This window comes from Eublepharis macularius, chromosome 10, assembly GCF_028583425.1.
Source record: "Eublepharis macularius isolate TG4126 chromosome 10, MPM_Emac_v1.0, whole genome shotgun sequence".
NCBI lineage: Eukaryota > Metazoa > Chordata > Lepidosauria > Squamata > Eublepharidae > Eublepharis > Eublepharis macularius.
This window is the reverse complement of record NC_072799.1, coordinates 11,744,843-11,762,327: the sequence shown is the minus strand read 5'-3', so window position 1 is coordinate 11,762,327 and position 17,485 is coordinate 11,744,843. Positions and strand designations below refer to the sequence as shown.

At 45.0% G+C, this 17,485-nt stretch overlaps 1 protein-coding gene across 1 annotated transcript in view; it reads right to left on the bottom strand.

The window, feature by feature from the left end:
* PPEF2 (protein phosphatase with EF-hand domain 2) overlaps window positions 1-15,938 on the bottom strand; it is a 46,259-nt gene extending 30,321 nt beyond the window's left edge. Inside the window, exons 1-4 of the mRNA XM_054990589.1 lie at window positions 15,122-15,938; window positions 9,619-9,688; window positions 9,480-9,509; window positions 2,001-2,128 (exon numbers count right to left, since the gene is read on the bottom strand). Of these exons, the coding sequence (XP_054846564.1) occupies window positions 2,001-2,128; window positions 9,480-9,509; window positions 9,619-9,688; window positions 15,122-15,226 (333 nt within the window). The 5' untranslated portion in view covers window positions 15,227-15,938. The remainder of the gene's footprint in view (window positions 1-2,000; window positions 2,129-9,479; window positions 9,510-9,618; window positions 9,689-15,121) is intronic.
* Between the last annotated feature and the right edge of the window lie 1,547 nt (window positions 15,939-17,485).

Genomic DNA, 17,485 nt, shown 5'->3' with positions numbered 1-17,485 from the left:
GGTCTGAGGATGGATTCACCCCAAAATGATTTTTCAGACTACTAGATTTGATTCAGAAACAGCATAATCAATAAATCCAATGCTATGAAGTCAAAAACAGTCTTTTGCAGACTACGGAGCACTTGCAAGTTGAATCAGCCAATAGGAACTCTCGGAACGGCCAGAGCGACAGGAAGGGGGGTGGTTTTTAAAAAAACCACGTAAATTGCGCATTGGCCCGTTCACGGCCACCGTGAAACTCCCGTTGAAAACCTGTGACCACATATTCGGGAGAAATGCGAATGAAATGCGTCTGTTTAATGAGGTAATGTGACCGGCACTCGGGATTGCGTGGGGAATGCGGGGAACATGCGACTTAGAATGAGTAATGTGGATTTGACCACAGTCTGGGGAGAGACCAGGTCTGAAGAGTAGAAGAGGGTGTTTCAGGAGATCTGTAAAATCAGATTTCAGCTGTTTGGAAATCTGTAAAAATGATCAATTAAAAGAAAAAGCTCAGGAGTATATGTGGATGAAGAACAAAGTTAATTACGCCCCCCCCCCCCCGGAAGGAAGCTACTAGACAGAAGATTCTAATCTTAACCCAGTGCACTTAAGGGCTCCCTTTGTTGAGACGGGAGGAATGTTTGGGAATTTGGCAAGCTGTATGCAAAGTACAAATCACTAATTGGAGAGGTGCTGCAAATGATGTGGGTTTTTTTTCATGACTGGAAGGTTCATGCTTGATAAATGGTAGCAGTTTGTGATCAGCTCATTGAGGTCTAGCAGCATTTTTTTAGGCAAGAACATTTATCTTGTAACGGTTGGAAAGGAGCTGGGCACCTGGTACATTTGGTCTATTTTAAAGATTTTTAGGGTACAAGCAGGGTTTCAGTGGACTACAGTATTTAATAGGGGAGGGGGATCGTCATTTTGTAAGCAAAGGTTTGGGTTTTTTGTGAAGTAATTTTCCCTTTGGGGTGTGAAATTCAGCGGAGCACAGGAAGGAAAAAAAAAAGAGAGAGGTTTATCTAGAGTTTTGGCTTACAAGAGTTTCTGGCTCCGCTCCCCTGCGCTCTGGCACAGTGGTCTGGCGACTGAGCCCTACGAGGAAAGGCTGAGGGCCTTGGGAATGTTTAGTTTGGAGAAGAGGAGGTTGAGAGGGGTCATGGTTGCTCTCTTTAAATATTTGAAGGGCTGTCATTTGGAGGAGGGCAAGGAGCTGTTCCAGTTGGCAGCAGAGGGTAGGACCTGAAGCAACGGGTTTAAATTATATGCAGAAAAGTACCGGCTGGATATCAGGAAAAACTTTTTCACAGTCAGAGTAGTTCAAAGGTGCAATCAGCTGCCTAGGGAGGTGGTGAGCTCTCCTTCACTGGCAGTTTTCAAGAAGAGGCTGAATGAATATTTGACAGGGATGCTTTAGGCTGATCCTGCATTGGGCAGGGGGTTGGACTAGAAGGTCTGTATGGCCCCTTCCAACCCTGTGATTCTGTCCTTGCCCTTGGCCCCAGTTCCCCAACTCTGACCAGCATGATTGTCAGAAAATGGCCTTCTTAGTGCCACTCTAGGAATTTCTCCATTGTCTATGACCTTTATCTAGTGTTGCCATGTTTCCCTAGGCAACTGCTGGGAGGTTGGGAGGGGAGCATGCGTACTTACCCTACTCCTGTTGCATGCACACTCCAGCATGTTGTGCGATGATATCACTTCTGGTTACACTGGATGTGATGTCATTGCACCCCAAACGTAGTGCCCAAACATAGGGTCTTCAAGAATGCAAGATCATTGCGCAGCACACAGGAGCACATGCACACAGCTATTTGTCTGGACAAGCAATCAGTGGGCACAGAAGCAAATTGGCAGGAGAAAGGGAACCTGGCAAGCCTACCTTTGCCACAGAAATTGGGTGAATTCCTAGAGCATCACCTGGAAGTGATGTTATATCCTCCCCAAATTCCACCCTCCTCAAAATCTCCCCAGCATTTGCTGAGGAAGTACTATTACGTACTCTTTCATACCTTGAGATGATCTTGTTCTCCTGAGTACTCTATGGATTGAAAAATGCGCCATGTGCATCTTCGGCGCATTTCGAGCCGGGCCACATAGCGTCGGTACCATCTTTGGATCAGGACAGCAGCTTTAAAGGCTGTGGCATATAAAACGATATTGAGGACATGGTCTCTTCCTACTTTGACATGATATTAGGCTTTGAGGGTTTGTTTTGAAATACAGAAATGTCTCTTTAACATGTTTGTGCCACCCTTTTCCCCAGGAAGCTTATGATGTATGATTCTCCCCTCCTTCATTTTATCCTCAAAAGAGAGTGTATTAGGGGTCCCAGTTCCCCCGGTCAGGGCGGAGGATTCCCTGCTACCAGCCCCTGTATCTGCCACCTCTTACCTGGCCGGTGGAGTGGGGGAAGTGCAGGGAACGGAAATGGGAGCTCCAGAGCACACTCCTACGTGTTCCGGATCCTTCGTTGTCACACCGGGAATTATGGCATTCTTGGCACAACAAGGAAGGCCCCAAGTGGGGGTATTTTTGCTTAAGACCAGCATGACAACCAAGTGTCAGGTCTGTTGCCCACAGTCCCTCCATACTGTCACACATTCTAGATAGGATGTTGCAATAGCCTCGTGCACCTGTTCCCCTGTTGCTTTCCAGATTCCAGTACGGCGGAGACCTTATCTCGGATGGCTCGCCACAGCGGCCTTGGGGCAGCTCCATCCTGATACTCCCATCCTGCTTGATGGGCTAAGCGGGTGGGGGACATGTAGAGGGGTAGTTATAGTGTAGCACGTACTCAATGCGTCATTCTTAACAAGGAACCTGTGTACAGCCAGATGCCTTTAATTGCTTCTGTGCATCCTATGGACATATGTATGGCGAAGCCAAGATATCTCAATAAAACCCATTTACTCAAGAGCCTGGATTTCTTGCTGCAAGGGTTGGGAGTCACCTTCAACGTATCCTGTCTTCCATAGACTGCCATAAAGGCTCCTGAGTCTTAAGTTATGCCCATGACCTCCCCCCTCGTAACCTCCTTGTCCCCCAGTTTGGGCCCTGGGGGACCTGACAACCCTACAGTATATGGTTGACACAAGGTCACCCAGTGGACTTCATGGCCAAGTTGGGATTAGAACCCAGATCTCACCAGTCCTAGTATGACATTCCAAATGCTATATAATACCTGAAGCCTAAAATAGAACAGTAAAAAACAGATTTTTACAGTACCTGGGGGTAAGGGTTGGAATAAATGGCTGGTATGCTATGTTTGGCATGAGGATTACATATGGCAATAGTCCAGTCTAGCCACCTGAAACTTTTCATAGCCTCATATGCAGGGGTTTTTTTCTGGGAAAAGAGGTGGCGGAACTCTCAAGAGGAAAATGAGGAAGAAACACATGAGATTCTTTGAAATCATTATTTTCAAGCACCATTGCCGGGTATTTTCAAGAGGTGCCGGAACTCCATTCCCCCGAGTTCCCCCTGAAAAAAAGCCCTGCTCATATGTACATAGCTGCCCAGTAAAGACACACTACATGCATCTGATAGAGTGGATTCTAGTCGGTGAAAATATATCCTGGAATAAAATCTGGTTAGTCTTTAAAATGCCATGAGACTCCTGTTCATGTTTGCAAAAACAGACTCACGCCGCTACCCTTCTGCAATGACTGGGAGGTCCAGAATAGGGGCCTTTTTTGGTGCTGGTACCTGCCAGGTAGACTGCTCTAATCTTTCTCTCCAGGAAGATTTGCCAAAGGATATATTTCTTTCTGCCCATCTTGGGCAGCAAGCTTAGCCAATGGCGAGCTGATTTGAGTTTGTATGGCTGCTGTCGCTCTAGTTCTGAAGTGCTTGTTTTAAACCAACCCAACCATTCTGAGTTTGAGTAACTTACACCTGGAACCTAGAGAGAGAGAGATGTTAAGAACAAATAGGTGGTTCACGGACCCTGTTCTGAATCATCGTAGGAAAACAGGGAGCAACTGAGCCGCGTGCCAATCTTTCCACCAGCAGGCATCGCCCTGCCTCTAGGATACATTGCTTCCTTAAATGGATAACAGCTATGATTATTAATTATTTTACAACATGCAAGGCTGCCCTCTTAAGAGTGAATCTCACAAAACCATTTGGCTGTGGTACAATATGCCCCAAAGCCCTTTTGGGTAGCTCTATGCCAATCTCCCTTCGCACTGACTGAGTACAGGTACGCTCGCTCTGCCACGCCCAGATTTCAAGCTTTTCTTCTTCATAACCACCAACGGTAACTATTTAGCCAGTACAAGAAAGGATTCTGTCATTTCAAACAAGAGCAGAACCACCCACTTTGTACTGAATCGTCTCATTGGTTGAAGAAGAGCAATCCTTATCCTCATTGGATGGAACTTCTGTCGGAGACAAGTTCCAATCTGAAGTCTGTATCTTATCACAGTGTTTCCCAAACTGGGGGTCGGCAGGACCCAAAAGTGGGTTGTGAAGCCTCAGAATATGGTTCCCAGGCCAGCTGTCTCTAATAGTGGCTTCTGCCCTTTGTACTCCTTTTTTCCCTCTACTTTCCTTCCTGTCTATCTTCTAACATTCTTGCCTTGCCCTCCCCCTCTGCAACAATAATGGGGGGGGGGAAAGCTGTCCAGCAACTAATAATTTTATGATAGTAGATGGGAGAAGAGGGAGAAAGGCAGAACAGTGAGTAGAAACTGTTTAGTGCATGCAAAAGTGAAAGTCTCTCTACACAAGGCATCTTACACGGTTGGGGACGCTCAAGTGACATACTTTCTGTGTGGTCTTATATTCAGGTGTACTCTGTCTCCCTAGCAGTGTGTGTGTATCCAACAATGGGAGAACAAGTGTAAGATTTTTCACTTGAGCATCCCCATGTAAGAGTCTATCTACACAAGACATCTTACACAACATCGCTCAAGTGAAGGGAGATGCAATTTTAGCTGGGAAGTGTAGTTTTAAAAGACAGAGCTGGCAGAGATCACTCTTCCTCAGAAGGTTTGTTAATTTCACCTTCGCCTCCCCTTGGGGAGGTGACATTGACAGGGCCTTTAGGGAGGTGAAATGAAATTAACAAATCCTCTGAGGAGCGATCTCTGCCGGCTCTGTCTTTTTAAACTCCCTTCCTTTAGGTAGAGGTGAAATTGACAGAGCCTTTGGCTCTGATTTTTTAAACTACACTTCCTGGCTAACATTTCATCTCCCTTCAATTGAGCGTCCTCATGTAAGATGTCTCGTGTAGAGAGACTCTAAGATGTCTTGTGTAGAAAAACTCTGAGAGGAGGAAAGAAAGTGGCACGTGCAAACATAGGCTCTGTGTTGGCACCGCTCCTTCAGCAGCGCGACCTCTTGCTCAGCCCCCTGTAGTGCTTTACTGCTTTCTAACTGCTGTGGGAGATGTACCACACTAAGCCACTTGCTACCCACCACTTTGCCAACATCTACCGTCCCCTCAACTTGTCTCTCCCCAAGCGCATTCTCAGTCCCTTGGGCCAGCCCTGGATGGGTCATCACACAAAGTAAATTTGGACTTGTGGGTCACCATACCAAAAAGGTTGGCACCATTGTCCTATCATAAAAAGAGTCTTAGGGCTTCCTCCAAAACATGCAGTAGTCTATGTGAAAGGGATCTTGGGGTAACAGTGGACTGTAAACTAAATATGAGCAGCCAGTGTGATGCGGTGGCAAAAAAGGCTAATTCAGTCTTGGGTTGTATCAAAGGGGCCATAGCATCGAAATCGCAGGAGGTCATAGCCCCTCTCTATACTGCCTTGGTCAGGCCACACCTGGAGTATTGTGTGCAGTTCTGGAGGCCTCACTTCAAAAAGGATGTGGACAAAATCGAGAAGGTGCAGAGGAGAGCGATGAGAATGATCAGGGGACTGGAGACTGAGCCCTACGAGGAAAGGCTGAGGACCTTGGGAATGTTTAGTTTGGAGAAGAGGAGGTTGAGAGGGGACATGGTTGCTCTCTTTAAATATTTGAAGGGCTGTCATTTGGAGGAGGACAAGGAGCTGTTCCAGTTGGCAGCAGAGGGTAGGACCTGAAGCAACGGGCTTAAATTACATGCACAAAGGTACCGGCTGGATATTAGGAAAAACATTTTCATGGTCAGAGTAGTTCAAAGGTGGAATCAGCTGCCTAGGGAGGTGGTGAGCTCCCCCTCACTGGCAGTTTTCAAGAAGAGGCTGGATGAATATTTGTCAGAGATGCTTTAGGCTGATCCTGCACTGGGCAGGGGGTTGTACTAGATGGTCTGTATGGCCCCTTCCAACTCTATGATTCTATGATTCTATGCTGGGAATAATGTTAGAGGGATTAATATCAGAGGGGTTGCCATACTGGGTCGAGTACGGGAAAAGAGACCCTGTGAGGTGTAATGGTTAGAGTGTCAGACTAGGATTTGGGAAAGCCAGGTTCAAAATCCCACTCTGACATGGAAGTTCGCTAGGTGACCTTCAGCCGTGTCATACACTCTCAATCTAAACTGCCTCACAGGGTTGTAGTGAGGATAAAATGGAGAAAAGAAGAATGATTTGAGCCACTTTGGCTTCCCACTGGGGAGAAGGGCAAGGTATAAATGAGGTAAATAAAATGAGGGACGTTTTCACACAGCTTACCGGCCTCCGGAACATTGTGCAAAACTCCTGGCAGACAGAGTCTTCTCATGCAAAATCGTGCCAGGAAGACACTGTTATCCAGGAGTTTTGTGTGAAATTGCGTGAGAAGACGCTGTCTGCTAGGAGTTTTGCGCAAAGTTCCGGAGGCCAGTAAGCCATGTGAAAACAGCCAAAGTGTCCGCGTGTTTTGTCGTATGGCATAAAAATAAATGTGCATGACGTTCTGGTCATTTCTTGTTTTTGTGTAATCTTAACACCATTCAGTGGAGATGGATGAATAGTTCTAATCAGTTGCTTTCTATACTGGCTTCAATATTCAATTAATTGGAAAAATTTTCAAGCAATAACAGAATTATGAGAAAGTGGTGAGACGTTAGTGTAGGATTACAAGTTAGTTTTCTGTTGCGGTGATGACAGCCAGATACACCCCTGTATTTATTTATCACGCTTTTGGTGTAGCTTTGATAAAATTATGAAAAATGTGAAGAGGCTAGGATTAGGATTTGTGTGGTGGCAATATCAGAAAATTCGGTGATTAGAATATGAAACCTTGAAGGATGAAAAAAGTCCAGAGCCTAAATTTTTGGACTGGCATTAGAAAGACTAATAAACAGAAAAGTCAGGGTCAAATTATGATGAAACTTTTCAGCAGTAAATTCAAGATACACAAAATGAACCGCTTCATCGCCGAAGGAGTAGGTGACTTGTGAAAGTCATTAGCAGAAGATATGGGCCATTTCCACATGGCTTACCTTGTTCCGGAAAACAGCGAAATCTCGCACAAAATTGCACAAGAAGACGCTGTTATCGCGCGAAATCGTGCGAGAAGATGCTGTTATCGTGCAAGAAGACGCGATAACAGCATCTTCTTGCAAGATTTCGCGCGAGATTTCATTGTTTTCCGGAACAAGGTAAGCCGTGTGGAAACGGCCATGGTGAAAGCCACTAGGTTAGATAAGTTTAAAAGGGACGTGGACAAATTGATGGAGGACAGGTCTACCATTGACTATTAGCTATGATAACCAAATAGGACCAACAGAAAGAGCCTCCTGAATCAACTGAAGGCAGCTTGTGCTGGAGGAACGAAGGCCCCATTTAGCAGGAGAGATACTGGCATCAGGGGAAGGTGCCATGTTGGAGGAAGGTGGCACCATTAGCAGAACAGGTCTGTGGTAGGGTCTGCACAGGGCTTTTTTCTGGGAAAAGAGGTGGTGGAACTCAGTAGGTTGCCCTCAGAGAAAATGGTCACATGACTGGTGGCCCCGCCCCCTGATCTCCAGACAGAGGGGAGTTTAGATTGCTGTCCCGGTGCAGAGGGCAATCTCAACTCCCCTCTGTCTGGAGATCAGGGGGCGGGGCCACCAGCCATGTGACCATTTTCTCTGAGGGCAACCCATTGAGTTCCACCACCTCTTTTCCCAGAAAAAAGCCCTGTTTGTAATCTACCATGGGAAGAGTCCCCCACCTAAGTCATTCAGATCTTCCTGTCCCAAGAGGAAGAGAACACATTCTAACAATTTGCCTGTTTCCCTCTCTGTCCCTGGGTGTTACCTTCTGGCAGGGTGTGGGGTGGGAAACCATTGTCCTGCTTCAGCCAGAGTCATTATTTGCAAATACATGTTACTAAATACTTAGGGATGTTCAAGTGAACCTAATTTCACGTGTCCCTCTTCCAGCTTTCCATGTACGTGCTTGCACAGTCACACTTCAATTTGCTCCACATGAAGACATTCGTGTGTTCGATATCAGTTCCTCCTCAACTGCTAAAAGTATCCCAGTTTCCCCCACATCCATTCATTGAAATACAGATCTTGACACTTTTTCACACCTTAAAGAAATGCAAATTGGCAAGTCAAAGGAGCCTACAGTACTTGTTCTGGCAGCAAAACCATAGTGGAATTGGCGCTTTGCCCTCTGGAATCACTCACAGATGCGACCACACAAAGGGAGCTCCCATGAAAGTAGCATTCATGTGCACCGAGCAAGAACAGTTTGCACGTGAATTGAGGACTACATGTACAATCCTGTACTTGAGCATCCCTAGGTACTTAGTAACGTGTATTTCCACACATTAGCATAACCAAGAGCTTGACTGCTTTGCTGGGAGTTTGATGGCTTCTTCCCCCTTCTTTTCTGCCAGCTGCGAGTTTGCAGCTGAGTTCCTGAGTGCACACAGAGTGTTTTCATAGTAATGCAAACATTGAGGTGAATTCTAGAGTGGAGGGCATTTCTCCACAGGTTCATTTTATTTATTTATGTCATTTCTAGTCCGCCTTTCTCACTGAGACTCCAGGTGGATTACACACTGTGAGATGAGCACAGTCACTTTCAAGGACATTTCCACAAACTATGCCATAGGGTCAGGGCTTTTTTTCAGCAGGAACGCAGTGGGACGGAGTTCCGGAACCTCTTGAAAATGGTCACATGGCTGGTGGCCCCGCCCCCTGATCTCCAGTCAGAGGGAAGTTTAGAATGCCCTCCATGCCCTCTGTGCCGTGCGGAGGGCAAGCTAAACTCCCCTCTGACTGGAGATCAGGGGGCGGGGCCACCAGCCATGTGACCATTTTCTCTGAGGGCAACCCACTGAGTTCCACCATTAGACCACACGAAGCACAAGTAGCTCATAGAAGCACATATTTCAGATGTAAGGCAACATAGTGGTGAAGTCTATGGTCCTTGACTCGTTAGTGAAACATCTGAGAAGCCCCTCCCTACCAATGACATTTACTAAGTCATATTTTTCTGCATGCTTGGAGAACTCTTTGCGTATATATGGAGACCTGCCTGTCTGTAGTCTGCCTTTGCTGCTTTTTGGATTGGACCACCCAGTTTACAATTAGATATAGGGAGAATTTATATAATCAGATAATTTACCTTGGGAAGATGCATCTGTCAACATATGGCCTAGTTGTTAGAAAAAGAAAAGAAATACCTTGGCATTTATCCAGATTCATGCAGAAAGAACGTAAGAAAACAACATTTAAATGTTTAGACAGGGAGACGAGTGATTTACCTTTCTCTGAGTCTGACAACAAGTTGTTTTGTCCAGAAGTACCACATCCCATAGTCTCCCAATAATCCCCCTATGAGAGTGTAAGGAAAAATAAACAGCTTTATTCATTTAGATTTCAAAAATATTTATTGCTTACCCCACCATGTAAGAGCCCCGTGGCGCAGTACTGCAGCCCCACTATATAAGAGCCCCATGGCATGGCACTGCAGCCCCACGGTGCAGTACTGCAGCCCAAGCTCTGCTCACGACCTGAGTTCGATCGTGGTGGAAGCTGGTAGCTGGCTCAAGGTTGACTCAGCCTTCCATCCTTCCGAGATTGGTAAAATGAGTACCCAGTTTCCTGGCGGTAAAGTGTAGGTGATGGGAAAACAACGGCAAACCACCCTGTAAAAAGTCTGCCTAGAAAATGTTGTGATACTGTTGTATTCCTGTATAGTGAAGCCAGCCTGTCCTTTAATCAGATCCTGGAATCCATCTTAAGTATGGAAAGCACCAGAATATTATTTTTCAGGCACAAAGCTGTCTCTCATCTGGAAAGATTCCAAATGACATGTTCTCTGAACAAGGAAAGGACCAGTGATATTTGCTTTTGCCGATGTTTGCATTAGCTTATGTGGAATGAGACAAAATCAATGATTGGAGGGGCAGTGAATTTGGTCATTCTCTAAAACAGTGACACAAAGGCCGAAGGAAGGGGGGGCTGACGGATAACAAAGCATGGATTTTAAAAAAGACAATCTTTTTTCCTTTTTCTGACTCTTAAGATTCAAGACGTTAAAACACAGTAATTCTTACATCTACTCTTATGTCTTAAGAAGGAAAACATTGTACACACATTTGCAGTTATGAGAACACAATTCAAGAGAGGAAAATGAGTAAAATCCACAGCAAGGAAGATTCTTTTTAAGACCCTCTGCTGTTTTCAAGGGGAAACTCTGCAGAGCCAGTCCAGTGCACCTAGAAATGCTAGTCCAAGTCACTTAGGAACGCTGCCTTGACTATAACATCTCTCTGACACTAACCACATGATTGTTTTGCTGAAATACATATACACATATGCATATATCCATATATTCACAGCTCAATCAATCTCACTATAACTCTACATGAAATAACTCAGCAATTACTATGCATATATCAATCACATAGGCCTTAATCATAAGGAACTCAGGATATACTGAACCAAACAAAATGGAGTCAAAATGAACCTTTGGATGGATACGTGGCAATAAGCTAAAATCTAGGAGCTTTTTGCTGATGCATGTTATTCATATGAGTAGTGATAGCAAATATTGAGGGATCAGAATGACCTGACCATTTTACAGATGTCATGATCTTAGTGCAAATTTTGCAAATGTTACAATTTTTAGGTGATTTCCAGTGCCAGGAATGACTCTGAGGAATCTCATTGGTGGAATTGAGTGGGGCGATGTAGGCCACAACTGTATAAGAATGAGCAGTAAAAACCATGGAGTCTAAGAAGCTAGGAGGAGAGAAAGTAAGGAATATCTCCTTGCTATCTCTCTCCTTTCCCTTTCAGATTGGCGAAACGCTCTCCCACTCTCCATCAACGGGAACCTCTGGGACATCTCCAGGATTGGTAAGACAATTCACTATGGTCAAATCCACATTCACCCATTACCCGCATGTTTATCGGATATCTTCCATTTGCCTCCAATCCGCGATTTTTTCCTCTTCGTTCACATTCCTGCTTCCAATCCGTCTTTCTCGCGTGTCCCTCTGGTCACACGGCCGCTTGAAAACCGCTTTTTGGGGTGAGACCTTTTTTCCCGCCCTTACTGCAGACAGGTTTCTTTGCGGGGAGGGGAATGTAGACTCTGTTTTTATTCCCCCCGCAAGCAAAGCCTTTGCCCCTGACCATTAGGTAGCAGGCACAGCTCTAGACAAATAACTTAAACACAAGCAGGCCCCACAATACAGAATCAGAAAACCTTCCCAGAAGAAAGGGGACGACACAAAACACTGTGCACAGATATGTCAACTGAGATGATCCTGTTTGGCAGGAAGATAGGGTAACTGTTTTGGTAGGACAACATCCCTGTCAAGCACATCTCTGAGACTGAAGTCTTTCGTTCCTCCCCTTCCTGGAGCAATGAAACCAGACAGCGAGGCTCCAGAATGAATGGAAAAATAAGAGGTTTCCAATTGCTACTGAATGTCAGAAAGAATTTTGTTCAGATTCAGACATTTATTATATTTACAGATCATGTTGTTTAGGATGGATCATGACAAGTACATTTTTGACCACACAACCCTAGTTTCAGCTTAGTTCATTGTTTATTGCTGTCTGTTTCATAAACATGAGAGTATCATGAAGCTCAGTTTACTTTTGTAACTGGTTTCAGATGGCCATCCCACCGGAATCACACGGTAGACACATGGCATCTTTACAACACAGAAAGGAAGCTGTTGCTAGGATCTGACCACTTGGTTAAATCTAGATTTTAATATGGTTGCAGGTGTGTGTGTGGGGGGGGGGGAGTGCAACCTGGCTTTGCCATATGGATGATGCCAACTGGCAAACACATCCCCCCAAACGTCCCCACAGGCACTGCATAGTAAACTTTTAAGCAGCAATCATCTGTTTCTTGGTTTCATTCAGATTCCATGGCAATAGCCTTGTGGCACAGAGTGGTAAGCTGCAGTACTACAGCCCAAGCTCTGCTCACGACGACCTGAGTTCGATCCTGGCGGAAGCTGGGTTCAGATAGCTGGCTCAAGATTGACTCAGCCTTCCATCCTTCCGAGGTCAGTAAAATGAGTACCCAATTTCCTGGGGGTAAAGTGTAGATGACTGGGGAAGGCAATGGCAAACCACCCCGTAACAAAAAGTCTGCCAAGAAAATGCCGTGATGTGACGTCCCCCCATGGGTCAGCAATGACTTGGTGCTTGTACAGGGGACTGACTACCTTTACCTTTACCTAGTGGTATAGTGGCTAGAGTACTGGATTTGGATCTGGAAGACCCAGGCTAAAAAAAATCCACACAGTGTGGAACTTGCTGCATTGCCTTGGGCCTGGTAGTCTTTCACAGCTTAACCTACCCTGCAAGATTGTTGTGAAGGTATAATGGGGAAGGGAGTATCACATATGACCTCTCAAGTTGTTTTGAGGAACAGTTTGGTGTAGTGGTTAAGAGCAGTAGGAATCTAATCTGAAGAACCGGGTTTGATTCCCCGCTCCTCTGCTTGAAGCCAGCTGGGTGACCTTGGGTCAGTTGCAGCTCTCTCAGAGCTCTCTCGGCCCCACCCACCTCACATTAAATCAATCCAGGGATCTGCTGTTTCCGTAATTCTATTGTGTTTACTTCTGTGTCAGCAAATGCACAAGTACGTCACAGCCTGGAGTGGCGTACCAAGAAAGCACCATTAAACCCTGGATGGTATTGATAGGTTCAAGTGATTCTACAGCCGGATTAGAGGAGAGTCTAAACCAAGTCATACATAAAAAAAAAAATCCCTTTACTCTTTCCAAAGAAAATACCTGCAGCTCAAACTCCATTAATAGTGCACTTCCTAAAAACATTTAAGAATTGTGCCCTCCTCACCTCCTTCGGGTGAGATGGAAGCCACTATTAAAAAGTATCCGAGTAGATGCCAGGCGGGCAACCTGTACTGGGCTACCGGGCTATCATATGCTGAGCTTTCCCACGCCAAAGTTGGCCCTGGAAACATACATGAAGCTGCATTATACCGAGCCAGGCTATTGGTCAACCTAGCTTCGTATTGTCTGCTCTGATTGGTTGAAAGTGAGGTCCAAAAGTCTCCCCCACAATCTCCTACTTGAGATCCTATCATGCCAGAGAATGGCCATGAGGACTTCTCCATACAAAACACATTCTGCTCCTTTGGCCCACCCAACACCTCTTTCAGAAGGAGGAGATGGTACATTCCACAGGAGTATTACTAGGTGTTGTTGGGAAAGGGGAGGTGGGTATGTTGCTGGCTTTGGATCCCACCCAATTTTCTCCTCAGTTTTGTCCAGTTCTCCTTGTTACTATACCCCCTCTCCCATGCAGGTCTCATGGTCCCCAAAACTGCCTTCTGTGGTGTTTGGGGTAGAGTTCCTCCTCTTTTCTTCAGCAGAAAAGCTGGTTGGGTTCAACCCTTGGGCTAAAGCCAGACATCATCCACAACATCGAGTTGTGACCTTATGAAGTGTGCAAAGCTGAGCCGCCGAGTAAATGCCCCCCATCTCTCTGAGCCACTGTTTTGGTCATACCTCCTGACCCAAAGAAGGGATTCATACAAAATGCATTATAAACATTTCAATAAATATGATTCATGCTTGAACATTTGTAACCTTTTGCATGAGTAGGACCCGTGAAGCCTTGTATTAATACTATATATACTGTTGTTTACCTTGCTTTGAATGTTGCATTTTAAATTAAACAACCCAATTTCTGATCATCAGTAAAAAAAGAAATTTGCAGGTTGGGGATTCATAACAAGACATGGATGAGTAACAGAATGTTTGTGCAAGAAAATGTGAAGCTAGCAGCATTTTTTGTTTCGACAGCTTCTAGGGATTGGAATTAAGGGTATAAATTCCAGTAGGGTCAGAGGGCTTTTACACTGTTAATACCACCAGACATCTTTGCATGAGTGCTGCAGGACTTGGGCTGCATAACAGAGGCCTCACATGCAGAATAACAACAACAACAACAACAACAACATTCGATTTATATACCACCCTTCAGGACAACTTAATGCCCACTCAGAGCGGTTTACAAAGTATGTCATTATTATGCCCACAACAATAATCACCCTGTGAGGTGGGTGGGGCTGAGAAAGCTCTGGAAGAGCTGTGACTAGCCCAAGGTCTCACCCAGCTGGCGTCAGGTGGAAGAGTGGAGAACCAAACCCTGCTCTCCAGATTAGAGTCCTGTGCTCTTAACCACTACACCAAACTGGCTCTGTAAAATGTCAGCTCATTAGACAGAGAAGATCTGATAAACAGGAGTTACACAATGACCAGAATTCCGTCTACAGAAACATGATGCAAATAGGAATTAATTATACCGCATTAATTTATTTACTTCTAAGAAGCATTATTTTTCTGGGCCCGATACAAACTTGTGACATGGTGGTATAGAGGTTGGACTAGAATGAGGAAGATTCGTTCACAAAATTTCGTGGGTGACCTCGTGTCAATCAGTCATTCTTAGCCTAACCTCCTTTACAATGTTGTGAGGATAAACTAGAAGAGTGACGAAACATGTCAGCCATCTGGAACTCCTTGAAAGAAAGGGAGGGTCAAAACATGGTAAGACAGATGGGCCTGAGTCCCTTTGCCATCCAACCTCGCGTGTTCTGAAAGAAAAGTTACATTTCTGAAATAAATAGGCCTGTATCATGGTCATGGGCTGGATATCTTTGGTCCTAGTAAGGTATATCCAATTTCTTCCTGGAGCCCTGTGTGAGAACTTGATAAAGATGCCTATGTGGAAAGATGAATTTAATACCCAAAAATATTTCCTTACCTTATTGCCGATGAGTGCTTTATGGAAGGCTCTATCAGCCTTCAAAGTTTTGACAGGAAGTCGATTGGCATTCAACGGTTCTTTTTTCCAGCTGTTTTTCTGCATCTATAGGATCAGCTGTTAATTCTCAACCAGTCATATCCAAGAAGGTTTGAAAAGTTTCAAATAGAATAAATTATTATCAGAGGCCAAATGACTTGAACATCCTTTTGTGGGCTTGTTGCTCTCCTCTGAGCTGCCTGGAGGATGAGTCCATTTTCCTTCCGTTGTGCCTCTCGGCCACTAAATATATACACTTTGCCGACCCTTCAGTTTATTTACTGTAGGTTGTTCTGAGAAGATTTATGAACCTCTCCATGTGACAAGAAAAGCAAGCAAGATGAAATGGATTAGGATTACTCACAGGAGGATTACAAACAAAGAACGTAGTTCGCTGGCTGCTGTCGTCTGAGGGGCTGATCATGTACATCTTGTTGTGTTCCTGCGATAAGGCCTTTGTAGGAATTTTTAAAGCCCCCCACACACATCTTAAGGCCAGGGAACATAGCTTTTGTCTACAGTGGTACATTGCAACAATATTCCTTAATGCATAAATAGAAAATCATACCATAAAAGAGCAGAAGACCACAGAATGAAGGACCAGGACAAATTTAAAGCCAGTGAAAAGCCCATTTTAATTCTTGAAAACACTCCACGTGCCCCTGTTCATCTGTGGATTCATCTTACTCATCCCGTTGCACCCTTTATTGGGCAGCAAAGGCACAAACTAGTTACTTCAATGGATTTTTCCATGAGATGTTTTTTATCCCCTGCTCCAGACCAGCTAGAATGAAGGATTTTTCACTCGCTCCCTACTACCCTCTGCCTGGGACCATGTTTGGTCAAGCATGGCCTTCAGACTCAAGTATCAAAACTGTTTAGTCATCACAAGTTGTAGCTGGAAGAGCTCATAAATCAGGCTAAAGGCTTGCCAAAGCATATTTGTAAGCCCAGCGGTGGGGTAAAGTTTGATCCTTAAGGTCAACATGGCATACAGTGGATTGTCTTCATATCCCTGGGGAATAGGAGGGGTATTTAAGATTACTAAATTCCAATTTAGAAGGAGCTTGGAGTTCTCGTGGAATTACAATTTAGGGTTGCAGCATTTCTTCTGGGGGTGGGAGATCTCCTCTCCTAAGCTCCCACTGCCCACTAGGGTTGCCAGCCTCCAGGTAGTGGCTAGAGATCTCCTGGAATTACAACTGGTCTCCAGGCCACAGAGATCAGTTCACCTGGAGAAAATGGCTACTTTTGGGCATGGACTCTATGGAATTATGCCATATATATGGAATTTGGGGAGGGAATTATGCCCTTTCCTCCTCAAACCCCACTTTCTCCAGGTTTCTCCAGGTTTCACACCCCAGATCTCCAGGAATTTCCCAACTTGGTGCTGGCAACCCTACTGCCCACAGACTCCTTCTGCTACGGTTCAAGGCAACTAACTTCTTCTTCAACATGCTGCTCTTAGCCTTTAAGGAACCAGGGCTGTACAATCAATCAATAATAGCAGTTCCTCTTTTTTAAAAAAAGACCCCAAAACCCTTGGGGGAGAGGAGATGGTAGCTGTGAATGCTGAGGCAATAAAATTGTGAGGAAAACTGCTGTGAACATTATGTTTCTCCTGTGAATGCTTCTACATTCACAGCCGCAACAAGAGTTACAGAGAGTATCGTTGCCAAGTGAAAGCAGCAAAAAAACATGCCTTCTAGTCACACGGCGACATCATCCAAACAAAACAACAAATGATGTCAAATCTTAGCAGCTGGGATACGCACAGAAATGCGCTTATACCATCTACTGCGTTGCACTGCTTCACTTTTCTATAATACACATTTTTTAAATGGGACGACAGAGACCTTTTCATGTAGGAGAATATCAAGATATATAGACTTTTTCAAGGCTTGTTCCCTCCCCTTCATAAAGAAAATATTTGGCTTCTATTTTCCCGTATCTGTCAATTCATAATGTTACAATGACAAATTAGTATTATTACCGGCCGGTGCCTCCAAACAGGGTGCAGAAACATATTCCTGCCACAACAGCAGCACGTGTACAGGTGAGAATGCTCGCCCAATACTCCTATTTCCCAAACCATTCACTCCTCCCCAGAGAATGGGGAGGGAGAATGCCATTTTATGCACCGATGTCACTTCCGGGTGCAGACTCCAAAGGATGTCACCACATCAGGCGACACTCTAGGAATTCACCGTAGAGATTGGGTGGATTCCTAGAGCATCCTCTGACACAGTGACATCACTTACAGGTCTTCACCTGGAAGTGATGTTGCCAAATTGAAAGATGCCATCTTTGTCCCCAGTTTGTCGA